The sequence below is a fragment of the Serinus canaria genome, chromosome 13, assembly GCF_022539315.1.
Source record: "Serinus canaria isolate serCan28SL12 chromosome 13, serCan2020, whole genome shotgun sequence".
Taxonomy (NCBI): Eukaryota; Metazoa; Chordata; class Aves; order Passeriformes; family Fringillidae; genus Serinus; species Serinus canaria.
Genome location: NC_066327.1, coordinates 1,275,131 through 1,289,963, shown reverse-complemented (window position 1 = coordinate 1,289,963; position 14,833 = coordinate 1,275,131). Strand labels below are relative to the sequence as shown.

Below are 14,833 nucleotides of genomic sequence, written 5' to 3'. Positions count from 1 at the left end.
TTCAGTGTCATTAAATCTTAATTAGCACGTTGGCTTTCTTTGTCAAGGTATCTGCTCTCTCCATCCATCAGTGATGTAGGGCACACTGCTGACATTCTCTTCTTCCTGCATAATTATCTTATTCCACTGCATCTTTTATGCAGAATCTTCCCTTCTGGAAGTGCTCCTCTCCCTGCTCCCACTCTCCCTGAGCACCCAGTTCAGCTCTGGTACCTGCCATGGCCTTGTTTCTTACACCTGCATATGAATCCTTTGTTATTCCTCTATTTTATTAACTACCTCGATCATCTTGGCTCTTTGAGAGCTTGATTCAGGCATTCATAAGTGTTTCTTTCGCCCTCTCTCTGAAGATGGGATCTGTGTCACTCGGCTTCAGTGCTCCTACACGAGTGTCCACCTGAGCTGGCTATCCAGCCTGGGACAGGGAATCCTCCAACTGGCAAATCATTCCAGCTAAGGCAGGAGTCAAAGGCAGCCCCATCTCCCATTAGGCAAATCATCTTTTCTGCTTGCTGCTGCTGACCTTGAATTCCTCAGACACTTTTCAGAACAGATACAGCCTTCTTTAGAGTGACCCTAAAGCTCTGGGCAGTGGATTTGCCTCTCTGGGTTAGCCAGGGCAAGTCCCATGGAAAAACAGACAGGGTCTCCAGGGACGTGCAGCCCACAGGTCAGGACATATTACTGAGGGAGCCCAGGCAGCTTTTATGGGCTGGATGTCTTAATTGTAGCTGTCTGATGTTAACAGAGATGAATCTGATACTTGGAAATGTTTGGGGAAATGTTTTCTTTTTAATTTGTATTTAGGAACTGTAAAGGTATATAGTGAATGTTTAGAAACCCAACAGCAACAGTAATAACAGTAATTATAGGTGGGCACAATTTTCTTTTATCTTTTAACAGAAGTTGCTAGAAAAAATGACTGCTGTGCCGATACTTGGCAGGGACACTGATGTGAGTACCCACTTGTTTCTGAAAAATGCTGTGGGATTTTTAATGACCATCAGCAGCACAACCTTGATTTTTAAATGTCATCCTAAATGTAGCAGTTACAGCCTCCTCTGCCGTGGCATGTGGGTGGGTGAGTAGGGATGAATCAGAAAGCAGAAAGAATTGCTGGTGCTTTCTGTGGCTCCCAAGTTTTCCTCGAGGGCTTCCCACCTAGGAACTGGCTGGAATTTTCCGTGGGTTGTGTTGCAGTCCCTGGTCCCGTGGCATCTCCTGCTGTTGCTCTCCCCTTTATTAATCTATGATTAAGTTGCTTTATGTAGAATGAGTTCATCAGGTTTCTTCAGGAGCTGGTATTCCACAGGATATCCTCTCTGTTTATCAAAACAAGATAAATGAGAAAAGTGTTTCCTAGCTTTTGCAGATGCAGTTTTCCATTCTCCCTCTGGCTGGAAACATTCCCCAGGCTTCACTTTTGGAGCTGAAATTTGTGCTTGGCATTTGCAAGATGGTGATTTGCTTTTGTAAATGGAGCAAAGTCTTGGTTTTGAGTCATGACTCAGTGAAACAAATCTACTTTTATCGACTAAAACGATTCTAATAGCACCATTAAACCCGCTGGGACTGGGAAGAGCCAGAGTGACACGGCAGTGGGGTGGATCCAGCACCTTCCCTGGCCTGCCAAGGAGTGAGACGGGTCGGGATGAGGCTCGGGAGCGATGAGTGGATGGGTGTTTAAGGAGCATCCCTTCCTCCCGCCGTGGTACCCGGCTGCCGCGGGGCACGGCCGGCAGCCGGGCGGACGGGAGCGGAGGGAGGCTCCGCTCGGAGCAGAGCTCTGCCTGCCCGGGGACGGGAGGAGCTGCGAGCAGATGGCAGGGTTAAAATAGGACAGAGCTGCGCCGAGCTGCTGCTGCAAGGGAGAGGAGTGAAATGCCTGTTCTCACACTTCACTTTGTGTCTCAGGAAGAGCTGCTGAGTGCCTGCGCTCCGCTGGCATTCCCAGCAGGAACGCGCCAGGCAAAGGCTTCCTCGGGTTTTTGATATTATTAGCACTTGTCTTAAAGAAAAATCAGCTCAAATGAGCAAGCAAACAAATAAAGCGAGTAACAATGGAAGGGCTCAGCCTCGGGCCCCCTTTAGCATCTCTCAGGATGATTAGTGGGATGTGTCACATCGGCACCGGAGAGCGGGAGCGTTCTGAGCGAGGCTCTTGTGGTGCTTTCAGACAGCTTTTTGCAGTGTTTTCATCTCACCTAAGGCGTGTGAATAGGTTTTGTTGAAATATCCGAGTGACTTGGTGTGCCTGGAATGATGCCCAGAGTGATTCAGCATGCTCAGGGGGAGAATTCTGTGCAAAGCTGCCCCACTTCGGGGTCTGAGGGGCTCGTTGGGGGTCCTGCAGCAGCAGCAAAGGGCTGGGAAGGACCTTGGGTGTTCTGCCACCATCCTGGGCCACTTCCGATCTGAAGCCAGGAGGGTGGAGGCGTGCAGAGAACGGGAATGTGAGGAAGAGGAGGAGCAGGGAGGCAGGAGCCAGCGCTCACACTCGCACCCTGACGCAGCTGCCAACGCTCCTGGGAGCATTTCAGTCTCCCTGTCTATAAATCAGGGGGTGCTTTGAAGGCTCTGTGATGAACAACATGGGATGAGCTCGAGGCCGTGGTATTAATCCTGCACTATTGTTCTTGTTTCTTGCTGTGTTGGGATTTTTTTAAAAAGAAATCAACACAATTTTTGAGGGCTCTGGCTAAAATGGCACAGAAATAAATGAGTTCTGCTCGCACTTGGAGACCATCTCCTCATTTTTATTAATGTAGCCTCTGATGAAACATAGCCCGTCCCCCGGCACCAATCCCTGTCTGACCTACAGTAAATACCAGGCTTTCAGGAATCCATGGGGAGTGTTTTGTAAGTGTGGCACATAGAGCCATAAGGCTGATTTACCCTCAGAAACAAAGCATCAGTTTGGGTGATTGAACACTGGGGGGGATTTCCTGGGGTGCCTTTCTCCATGCACTGTGGAGCACCTGCCTGTACCTACCTAAAGAGTCAATCATTCACCATGCTGAGCTGGAGGAGAGCTCATGCCGCTTCTGTGACCACTGCAGGTGGGACATGAGTACCCTAGTCCAGCCCTTGTGTCACAGAGGGGTGACAAACACTCAGAGTGGCCTGCACAGCCCATCCTTCACCATCAGAACAGAGAAGTCAGGTTGACCTTGATGGTGCTGATATGGGGGTGGCAATCGTCCTAAAAATCCCCAAACCTTTGCATTTTATCATAAAATAGTCTGTGGGTTGTTGATTAAACCCATAGAGGCTGAGCTGTCAGCTCAGGCTCTTGAAGCTGCAACCCCCACTTGCACTGGTGTCTGTGGGAGCTCCAGGTGTAAATCCCTCCTGGAGCAGCCCAGTGAGAGTCATTGACAGCACTGGTGTCCTTGGAGCCAGGGGCTCATGCTGGCATTGAAATACAGTTCAGAGCTGGCAAAGCCAAGGGTCAGGAGAAAAGAAGGGCACTGGGAGTGATCTTGGAGGCCTCATTCCTGCTGGGGCAGTGAGATTCCTGCCTGGGCTCACTTTGGGGCTGTGTGTGATCTCCTATCTGTTTTTGTGTGACCATTTTTCCCTACGGCTATAAATAGAGCCAGTCAGTTTGTTGTTTGTGTATGCTCAGTAGAACAATCTGGTGTGATTGGTTTTGTTCTGGCACCTGAGATTTTACTGCCAGAGTTGGTGTTCACTCTACTCTCCTCCCTAGAGAGGTGAAGAAGAGAAGGGGTCTCAATTCAGTCCCTGTGTTCCCATTGCTTTCTTTGTGCTTTGGGCAACTCCTTGATTCTGCTGACTCACACAAGTGCCCCAGCTCCTGCATCCCACACCTGGAATGCTGGGTCCCAGCTGCAGAGGCTTTCTGCAGCCCTGCCAGGTGTCTGGCTGCAGCAGACTTGTTATTCTGTATTTTTATTTAATTACTTTCTTTTACAGGTCTTTGTATAAATCTAGTTATCCATCTGTTACGCTGCATTAGGGCATCACAGCTCCTCGGACTTTTTCCTGTTCTAAACACTTAACTTGCCCTGCCTGGGCTCAAGTGAGCTGGGTCTCCTCCCTGCAGGACTCCCACTGAGTCCAGGGCTCCCAGTGGCTCCTGACCACACCAAGCTTTGCACTTCCAGCTCAGTGTTGTGACTGCAAAGGGCCAGGAGCTCGCACGAGGTAATTCCCACATCCATGGTATGGCTGGGAGCAGCGTGTTCCCACTTAAACCCGATGTCACTGTGCTCCCAGGGAGCCTGGGGCTCTCTAATGGGATGTAACAGCCCTCCTGCTTTCAGAGGAGATGCTGGAGGGCTCACAAGAAGCTCGCCTCTCTCTTGCCTGGGACACAGATACGTGGTTGGAAGCCAAGCCAAGGTTCCCCCAGCTTTCCTCAGGTGCCTTGCATGCTGTTCCTGCATCTCTGGGATGATTCATGCTCCCAGCTTTGAGTATCACATGAGCCCATCAGAATCACAGAGCTACGTACTCAGCTCAAATTTCTCCTCTGCAGTTCTGTTCTCTTCTTAGCAACAAATACTCCATAACCTAATTGCTCATTAAAGGCTGTGCTGTGTCCCTGTAATCCAGGATGTCACAGGCAGCCATGGTGCTCTCCCAGGGACGCCGCTGCTCCCCCGCCACCACTGCGAGCGCCTGGCTTGGTAGAAAGTGAGAAGGCAGCATTGCATTGAAGTGGAGATTTTCATCTTCTTGGGGATTTTTTTATATCTCTCCTATATTCTGGGCTTTTGAACATCTAACATCTCTTTCATGCTTCACATCTTTCATATGAAATTGTTGCATTGTGTTGCCTATTGAAACCTAGTTTTCCTTTTGTCAGGTTTTTCCCCCTCACCCCTGCTTTCTTCTCCTCTGTATTTTGATCGGTGTAACGACTTAGGGCTCCATTTTTCTGGGTGGTTTTTAATCTCCTTAAGTCGTATCTCTGAAGGCCTTTGTCTGTGATAAACTCAGGTCTGAGCTGGTGCTTGGAGAAGAGGATTTTCAGGCCAGTTCTGTGGCATGCGGCCCTTGGGCAAGGCTTTGGGGGGGACTGTGCCTCATTCCTCCTCCCTTTTCCCTCCAATAGTCACAGGCAGGCTTGGTGACATTGGGTTATTTTATTATTATCCTGTATCTCATATTGTGCATGAAAATGTACTTTTCCATAGCTTGGGACTGTGGAAATCTTCAGTAAAGTGTGTGTTTTGTAAGGGATTCACGCAACCTGTGCTTAAGTGTCATTTACTGTCAGAGCCAGGGGGTCATTTTGGAGGGTGAGGAGGCTGCAGGGCTGTTGATATGGAGTTGTCACAGTTATCCTCCTTTTAGGAAGGAAGCTAGGAAGTTTGGAAGGATATGTGGATACCTGGGAAGTCATGGATTCAGAGCCGTCTGGCTCACTGCAGCTGCTCCATGGTCATTTCCCACAGGAATAGTTCATAGCCAGAGCTTGGAATGCATAAGGAAGCCGTGTTCTCCTTATGAGTCACTTCTCACTTGAACTGTTTGAATGCTTTTATTTTTTTTAGTCTTAAACCTGCAATCTGAAATTCAGTCATGCAAGTATTAACGAGCTGCTGATCACCCTGCCTCTCTTTTCTGCTCTTGTTCAGTCTCAGATCTACAGCTCTAGTTCGGGCTGGAATTACTGACACTGTAACGATCTGTTTTATCTCTCTACCTATTATTTGTCAAATAATTTTAACATGACTGTGCTTACAAGAGCTGTCAGAAACCCTCCAAACAACGAGAAGGATGAAGAAGTCATTGGCCTTTTCAAGTGTGACCCTGATTGTGTTGCTTTGTTTCCAGGGCTCACGGAAATGACCTTTTCCATTGCCTGTCAAAGTGTGACCCAGGTGTGAGGGTTTGAAAGCCCCAGGAGCCAGACATGGCACATTTCAGTCCTGTTGGTTTGCTCTTGTTTTCTCCATTAACAGATTTTGGACTGAAAACCAGGGAGGAGAAAGGAAAGAGGGGGAGGGCAAGGTAAGCAATGCTGCCTCACTGCCTGTTTCTGATCCTCAGGTTACAGCACAAGCTAAATAGACTATACTAAATTTTTTACGCTGTTTCACAGACTTACAGACTTTGATCCCTGGCTTTGATTTCCCAGGTGGCACCGCAGAATGCTGGTTCTGAGCAGAGAAGAGACCCATTAAGCCCCGTCTAGCCTGGTGATTATCATGCCTTTGCACCAGCACCCGGGCTTTCATCAGAGCTCAGCTCTGCAACCTCAGCTTCCTGTGCCTGGGGAGATGCCAGGGCAGGAGCACTGCTGTGCCAGCACCTAGGCAGGGGCAGCCCCTCCATCCCACTCCCTTCCACACCCCTGCTTGGTCCTTCCCCACCTGGCTTCAGCAGGATGCCCAGGAGACGAGGTCACCCATTCTTTCCCAAGGTCTCATGCAGTTTCTGCAACAAGCAGGCCCTGAAATAAATATTCTGTGTGTGTCCTTGTCAGAGCAGTAGAGATGAGGGCATTTGCTTGCCTGCCCTGCTCTGTGCCTCCAAGTCCCCAGGTCCCTCTGCACCACTTGGCTTGCTTTTTTATTTTTAATTTAAATCTAATTTTGCTGCCTTATTGTAAGTTCCCACCTAACTCCAGAGCTGCTGTCGCCTCAGGGCTGTGTTGCTGCTTTTTAGTCTTCCCACACCCATCGCATGTGCAGTCTGCAAAAACTTTGAGAAGTTTCTCCTAAATTTGTGCACTTGGGGTCGTCCTAGGAGGAGTGGAACAAGGGTGTCTCTTAGCACAGGGTACTCTTGAAAAAACCCTTCGTCTGCAAAGTGGAAACTGCTTCCATGCCAGGAGTTGCCAGTGAAAATGTACAGAATGTGGGCAGCATGGCTAGGAGGCACAAGGAGCTCAGATGTGCAGCAAGGGCCACATCTAGCAGGGATGTGCTGTGACTCCACAGCCAGCCTGGGCCCCCCCAGGGCAAACTAGGGCTGTTCAGCACATAGGGGTCTCTTCTGGGAAGCTGCGAGGGGATTGTGTTGAGTCCCTGCAGCCTGTGGCTGTTCCTCCCTCGAGAGGTTAATCTCCCAGGGGCTGGTTAATCTCATCAGCGCAGAACACCCAAACCTGTGCCATCACTGCAGCATTATGGGATGTCACCATAGCTGTCCCAGCCTCAGACTCCTGTTTCAGTGAATTTTGTTGCAGATGCCACCACACTGTCTCCATTAACAGATTAGCATGGCTGGATTTCCCATGCGAGCGCTCCACAATCTGTCTCATTGTGTTTATTTTGTTCAGGCTGCTTTTCCCTGGGCTTGACAGTGTAATTTGTACAGATCTCTGCTGAGTTTTCCAAACCTTCAAACGAGCTTTTTTGTTAGCTTGAAGCCAGGACCATTGATAGCAGCAACAGAGCAACAGGAGCATTGAGAAGCGAGCGGCACACCCACCAGCCAGGAAGGCTCCCTCACCTCTGGAGCTGCTCCTTGGCAAAAGCTCCATGGTTCAGAGATTTTAATTAGATCAAATCCTCCAGGTGACCAGCCAAGTATTAAAGGCATACCAATTTCTCAGTTGTGTCTCTTGCTGTAAGAGTTTTTATTATTTATTTTAGAGAGATGTGACAAAAGAGCTTGGATATCCCAAATGTGCCGTTCTCCTTGAATGGCATCAGGAGGTTTCCAGCCCAGGGCATTGTCCTTTCAGTGCACTTCTACTCAGCAAAGTGCCTTCCTGCAAGCTGCTTCTGCACTTGCTCTGGTCTCCATTGCCCAGAGGGACTTGCACATGAAATAGGATCAGGTTTTTGAACCACATGCTGTTGGGGCCATAGCTGTGGCTGCAGGTTTGGCTGAAGATGAATGAGAGCCCCAGTTGTGAGCTGGGCCTTGGGCCCAGGAATGGCCTGGGGACAGGTGAACTTTTAGGGCTTGTGCTCTTTTCCTCTGTTGACTCTCCAAATCAGTCCCCAGCCCATTGAGAGATGCCATTGATGGATCATTGCACAACATACTGGGGTGGAAAATTGCATCTTGCTTTTGCAGGATGAGACTCTTCTGCACCTCCATCATGGGGAGGCATGGGGAGGCTGGGGATGGGCTCGTCATGCTGGATGTATCAGGTCCCACCTGACACAGGCACTGCAGAAGCTGGTTTGCTTCCAGGGATGCTGCAGGGCTGGTACATGGGGGTCTGAGAATTGTGCTGCAAAAATCTCATGTGCAGGAGGATCCTGAAGCTCCTGGGTTGGTTCTTTCTCCCTCCTGCCCTGTCTGGGCAGGTGACAGATGCCCCCACCTTGGCAGGGTGCCTGTGCCATGGCTGTGCCTGGATGTCTGCTGCAGCAAGTGGGTGAGGAAGGAGAAATCAAGGGCATTTCAACAAATGCCCTTTTCCTGCCCTGAGGTCAGCCTGGTATTGCCAGCTGGGAAGTCCCTCACCAGATTTGCTGTGAGCAGTTTTAACTCCAAGCTGCTCCTTCCCCAGCTCCATTTGTCTCTGGTTTTGTTTCTTTATGACCCTGCCTGTCTCTGTGTCTCTTTTTTCCTGGAGGGGCTGGGCCATGGCTGCTGCAGCAGCTCGCTGGCAGCAGCTGGTGCTGTAGCAGGGCCGGTGACCTCTGTCTGGCATGGTGCAGTTGCTGCTTCAGATCCCAGCAAAGGCTGGAGAGTGGAGCTGCTCCTGGAGTGTGAGAGCGCCGGGATCAGGGATCAGACAGCTGGCACACTGTGCCCTGACTGAAAGCCCTGCCAAGGAGGGAGCCTGCAATGTCTGATGGCTCCACCACCTTCCAAGATGCATTAGAAGTGGGCTTGCAGTGTCTCAGTGTATGGGAGGAATGGTCTGTGTGTGTGTCTGTGTGTCTGTCTGTCCCTGGGCAGTTGCTGACATCCTGACCTGAGGTTTCAGCCTGTTCTGGCAGGCAGGAGGGTGGATTTATCTACAGTCATCCTTGGAGAGGAGCTCTTGCTGTGAGAGGTGTGTGGGTGATCAGCACACTGGCAGCAAGCAAGGAGAGGGGGAAGCAGAAACTGGAATATGAAGGCTCTTCAGGAGTGGATGTCATGTGGAACGAGAGGATTCATGGAACCAGGGAGCCACAGGGGAGGGATCCTTGCCAGGGGAAGCCAGGTGGCATGGGGGGTGTGGTGGGAAGGCCCAGGTGACCCAGTGTGCCCTCCCCACCCCTGCTGACCCAGTGTGCCCTCCCCACCCCTGTTGCCTTCATTTCAGGTGTGTTTGAGGTGGCTGCATGATTTGTAGCCAAATGGTTACACCAATACAATTGGTGTAACCATTTGTAGCCAAATGGTTACACCAATGCTGGCTTATGGTTATGGTTTCTCCATAACCATAAGCCAGCATTGGTGGGAGCTGGGGGATTTTGTTTTGGGATCAGGCTGGATTGACCCTTGTTCATGCCCACTGTGAGATGGAAATAGAATTAAATAGAGCCATTGAAGTTGGAAAATCCCGCCCAGAGCATCAAGTCCAAACTGTGCCTGATCCCCTCCTTGTCCCCAGCCCACAGCACTCAGTGTCACTTCCAGCCCTTCCTGAGACACCTGCAGGGATGGGCACTCCAAACCCCCCTGGGCAGCCCCTCCCAATCCCTGAGCACCCTTTCCATAGGGAAATTCCTGCTGGTGTCCACCCTGAGCCTGCCCTGGCCCAGCCTGAGGCCGTTCCCTCTCCTCCTGTCCCTGTTCCCTGGAGCACAGCCCGATCCCCCGGCTGTCCCCTCCTGTCAGGAGCTGTGCAGAGCCACAAGATCCCGCCTAAGCCTCCTTTTCTCCAGGCTGAGCCCCTTCCCAGCTCCCTCAGCCTCTCCTGGGGCTCTAGCCCCTTCCCCAGCTCCATTCCCCTCCCTGGACACGCTCCAGCCCCTCCATGTCCTTGCTGCAGTGAGGGGCCAGAACTGGGCACGGCCCTCGAGGGGCCGCAGCAGTGCCAGCACAGGGGTCAGTCACTGTCCTGGTCCTACTGAGCCCACCCCTCTCATTTCTGCAGGGGCTGCCACCCCAGTGCTGGTACAAACCATACCAGGATGTCTCCCACCTTGCCGTGCCCCACTCTGTTGGTGACCTGCCTTTTGCTTTCATCCCTGCAGCAACCCCAAAGTGCAGATCGAAGCCATCGAGGGGGGTGCCTTGCAGAAGCTCCTGGTTATCCTGGCCACAGAACAGCCCCTGGCTGTCAGGAAGAAGGTGAGGAGTGGGGAGTGGGAAAAGCTGGCTTTGTGCTGAGCTCCGTGTAAACACCCTCAGGACATAAGGGACATCTGGACAGTGTGGGACCCCAAGCTGGGTGGGCTTCACTCCCAGGGGTGCAGAAGGGGGGCCCTGGGTACCAAACCACCCCAGCACCACTGGAGCCTGCACTCCCTGGCTCTGTGTGTGTCCCCCTAGTGCCAGCAGTGGCACTTACAGTGGCTCTGCCAGCCCATGGGGACAGCACAGTGCCACAGCTCCTGGGGGGCACAGGCGAGGGTCCCCACGGCAGCACAGCCATCACAGGCTGAGAAACACAGGAGCTGACGTTTGGAGGAGCTAATTGCTGCAGCCAGCCCTGTGTCCTGCCTTTGGCAGAGGCTTTGGAGCAAGGAGCAGCACCAAGAGCCCCAAGCCAAATGTGCAGCACTGTCCATCGGGCTGGGGGCTTCCTCACCCACTCCCTCCCTCCCTGCTGTATTCCCTGGAGCATGAGATCCCATTACCCTCACTTTAGTGTGTGATGCCACCTCTGTAACACCACCTGGCTGCTCCCAAACCCCAGCCCAGTTTTCCGCAGGGACCTCCTGCGTGAGGGGTCCAGCAGCATGGGGAGACCACTGTCTCTTCCATTCACCTGTAATGAGCTCCCTAAAATATGTTCCCCTTTAACCCCGGTAAGAGTTCTCCAGCAAGTGAAAGGCACAGGAGAAAGCTGTGGAACCCCGTTGCATTTGGCCATGGATGTGAGGAGATCCCACCGGATGCTCCACGCTCAGAAACTCCTCCCAGGAGTGCCTGTGGCTCAACCCAGAGCTCCTTTTGGGGTGGGGAGGGATGGCTGGGCATGCAGGGGCTCTTAGAGCACTGCTGTAAAGCAGAGTAGTTCTTTCCAGTGAACCTGAGCTCATCGTGCTGGCAGCCCCTGCAGAAATGAGAGGGGTGGGCTCAGTATTGTCCAGGTTCACACACAGCTGTACAGGACCCTCCAAGGGTTGAACCCTCTTTTCCAGGAGGACAGAGGTTTTAATTTCCAGTTCCCGTGCTGTGTGCAGTGTCCTGTGTCTCCAGACTGGATCCCAAGGCCAGGCTGGTGGCCCAGCCCGTTCCTGCACAGGGCAGCAGCCCCGGGCTCCGGCTCCGATGGTTTTTCCGCCCCGGTGCTCACAACCCTGCACGGCAGCGAGGCCAAAAGTGCATTCCTTCCCTCCGCCGTCCTCTGGCCTACGATTCAAAAGAGAGACAACAGCATCTCAAATCCACCAGCAGCAACGCGGAAAATGGAAAATAGAAACAAAGGGGAGCGGGGAAGACGCGGCTGTCAGCTCGGATCTGTCCGTGCGGAATGGGCGCGGCCCGGCCCCCGTGTGGGGAGCCGGGCAAGCCCCGACAAGCCGCGCGTCCCCTGCCCCAGGCGGCCCGGCCGTCCCTGTGCCACCGCGCTGTCACAGCCAGCCAGTGTGACAGGCAGCGCTAGGCTGGCCCCTAATTGCCTCCTCGGCTTCGAGCCAAGGCCCTGCGGCACCGCGGGGTGCTGGGCTCTGGCTGGTGGCATGTGGGGCTGCACCCTAACAGGGCCTGGGCCGGGGCTGCGGAACGCCATGGCCTTGTCCTCCGACTGTGGGGGCGTGGGGACATCACCCCTGGCATCCAAATCACCTCGTAGGGATCAGGCTCTGCTGGGTGGTCCTGGACACTCCTCACCCCATTGTGGGGATGAACATGGAGAAGTGATGGGGTTGGGACTGTCAGGGGCTGGCCACAGGCTCCTCAGTGACAGCCCAGTCGTGGGTACTTGGATAAGTACCCACAATTTGGCAGCCTCACAGTGCTGGGGAGGATTGAGATTGCAAACAGGACTGCTGGAGATGTCCCTCAGCAGGGAGAGGTTGGGATGCATTTTCTTTGGAGCTCCACACAGATGGGCTGGGGCGTGTTTCTGCTGTCCCCATGGGGTGCCATCAAGAGGGGCCGTGCCACATGGGGTGGCCACGGCCACCTTGCTGATTGCCCTCTCTTTCTCCACCAGGCTCTCTTTGCTTTGTCCTCCATGCTGAGGCACTTCCCCTATGCCCAGCAGCAGTTCCTCAAGCTGGGCGGCCTCCAGGTGCTCAGGAGCCTCTTCCGGCAGAAGGGGATGGAGCCCCTCCATGTCCGTGTGGTGACACTGCTCTATGACCTCATCATGGAGAAGGTGAGAGCTGGAGTGGCACCTGGCCAGGCACTCCCCACCTTCTTCCCCAAACCAGCCAGGCCTGAAAATCCTCACAGGACGAGGATGAGGAGGAGCCAGCATCAGTGGGGATGAGTCCCCTTCAGCCCCTTGGCCAACACTACACCAGTGCCTGGGGAAACCTAGATGAGCTGAAACCTTTGTTTCCCTTCAAGTCACTGCCACCATTTCCTCCCGAGGGTGTTTAAACAGCAGGACACAGTGGATACAAGTAGGGAATGCTGGCCCTGGGCTGTGGTGTCCAGCCAATGCCAGGGGACAGGCCAGCTCTGCTGTGTCCCTGCCTGTCAGAGAGCCCTTTTCCTGCTGCACGTCCCCTGCTGGAGCCCAGCCCGCCACGTTCTGTGTTTTATTTTCAAATACCCTGGATTACTGCTGTGTCAGTTTAAAGCCTGTCTTTCCTTGCCATGGCTTGTTGTTCAGTCTGTGTGTTTCCCTGACTCCAGAGAATGGGAATTAAATCCACTCTGGCTCAGTTTATGGCCAATTTGCCCTGCGGATTATGGCTGCTCTAATACCTGGGTTGCAGGCATAGCAGAGCAGCACCTCTCTGTTAAATCAGTTATTTTCCAGGAGACTTTGTAAAGGTGCAAATTATTTTAGTAGGTCTGAAGTCTTATCAGGTGTTGACTCTAACGTGATCCTGTCAGCTCCATGGGAAAGGAGCAGACAAGACCATTTTGACTCAAACCATTCCCATTTGATCCTGCTGCCTGTTTCCCAGCTCTCCCCTCCAGCAACCTCATCTGTTCCAACCTCCGTGGGTCTGGGGCAAGCACAGCCCGGCAGATTCTCCGGTTTATGTTAAAACAGCGTTTATGTTAGCTCCTCTTCGGATTGGGAATGCTGTGCCCTGGGTGCTGGGGGGCTGCTCTGAGCTGGGGTGGCAGGTTTGGGATGGGCTGGGTGACTGTCAGATGGATTGGTTTGGAATCGGAAAGCACCCTGGCATCTCTCAGTGCAAAACAGGAGTCACTGGGGCTCTGAATGCCTCCTCCTGCCATATTTCCTTCCTTTTCACCCCAAATCCTGCCTGCACTTCAGCAGGCAGCTCTCAAGAGGACCAGGAGAGGAGAGGTCTCCTTGGTGTTGTCCTTCCAAGTCCCTGCCTGGAAATCTCATGCTATCAACAGCCTCTCCACCAAAGGGCTCACAGGGGGGTGTGGGGGAATTGCTCTTCCTCCCCCTGGCTCCCTTGCCCCTCTGGGTTGGTCCTCTCACTATAAGGGATCCAGCCCCCTGCAGAATTTCAGTACTGGGGTTTTCTGGACCAGGCTGGCAGGGGAAGGTCTGGCTGTGGCTGGAGGAGACTGAGATCCCCATCTCTGGAAGGAGCAGCATGGAGCCAAGTGATGATGTTCATTAGGTGCTGCAGGCACCTGTCAGCAGGAAAAAGCATCAGACTAAAGACTTTACAAGTCTTGCTGAGCTTCCTGCCCCTGAGTCCCCTCCCAGGCTGTGTGACACAGAAACCCCCAGTCCCTGGGAGTTTTCCAGGGTGGAAAAATAGCCCCTGTGGCCAGGAAGCCAGGACACAACCTCGGTCTGGTCTTCTGCGGCAAGTCCCCATCCACAGCAGGTGGTACAGGACACGCATCCTCTTCTGCTGTGTCACCTCCTGGGAGCAGTTCCTCTCTGACAGGGACATTAATCTGTGTTCCACCACTTCCCACAGATGCTGCTTGAGGACTCCCAGCACGGAGAGCAGATGGAGGAGAAAATCCAGCAGTACCAGCAGGTCAGGCTGGTGCCGGCGGTGGTGGAGCAGGGCTGGTGTGCCCTGGTGCCCAATCTGCTGGCCATGCCTGAGCACGACACCCGTGAAAAGGTCCTCAAGCTGGTGGGGGTCCTTGTGGCCTTCTGCAGGGAGCACTACCGGGGGGACCCCACCCTGGGCACCACCCTCAGCCTCCTGCGCAGCGAGTACGAGGAGCTGGCAGCCGAGGAGCAGAGGGAAGGGGACAAGGATGGCTACTTCAGGGAGCTCCTGGGCTCTATTAACACCATCATCCAGGAACTGAGGTGAAACCGGGGGTTCTGTCCAGTTCCAGGGAATTCAGGGTGACAGCAAGTTTGGATGGCACCGGTGCAGGTGCACTTTGGAATAAACTGCTGGACTAAACAAGATCCCAGCACTGTGTGCCAACAACTTTGTTATTAAAATACATTGGGGTGTGGGGAATGTCTTGTTTTCATGGCATACTGCTGGAAGAACGGAGGTACACAATGGACGGAACAAGCTGGGGGCTCAGCTGGGGAATTTGGGATTTGCAGAAAGGGAACAAGGGGTGTTCCCGTGGGAGCCATGCTTGTGTCACTCCCAGGAAGGGGATGTTTGAATCCCTGCACTTCCTCCAGACATGGCAGAGCCCAGCTGGTCCCTTCCATCCCCCAGCCCTTGCAGGGCTCTGCCACTGCCAGGGATGGGTA

At 53.2% G+C, this 14,833-nt stretch overlaps 1 protein-coding gene across 1 annotated transcript in view; it reads left to right on the top strand.

Annotated features, from left to right (window-relative positions):
- Window positions 1–14,530, top strand: part of SIL1 (SIL1 nucleotide exchange factor) — a 111,631-nt gene extending 97,101 nt beyond the window's left edge. The window contains exons 8-10 of the mRNA XM_018923986.3: window positions 10,071–10,167; window positions 12,200–12,364; window positions 14,079–14,530. Of these exons, the coding sequence (XP_018779531.2) occupies window positions 10,071–10,167; window positions 12,200–12,364; window positions 14,079–14,429 (613 nt within the window). The 3' untranslated portion in view covers window positions 14,430–14,530. The remainder of the gene's footprint in view (window positions 1–10,070; window positions 10,168–12,199; window positions 12,365–14,078) is intronic.
- The last annotated feature ends 303 nt before the right edge of the window (window positions 14,531–14,833 follow it).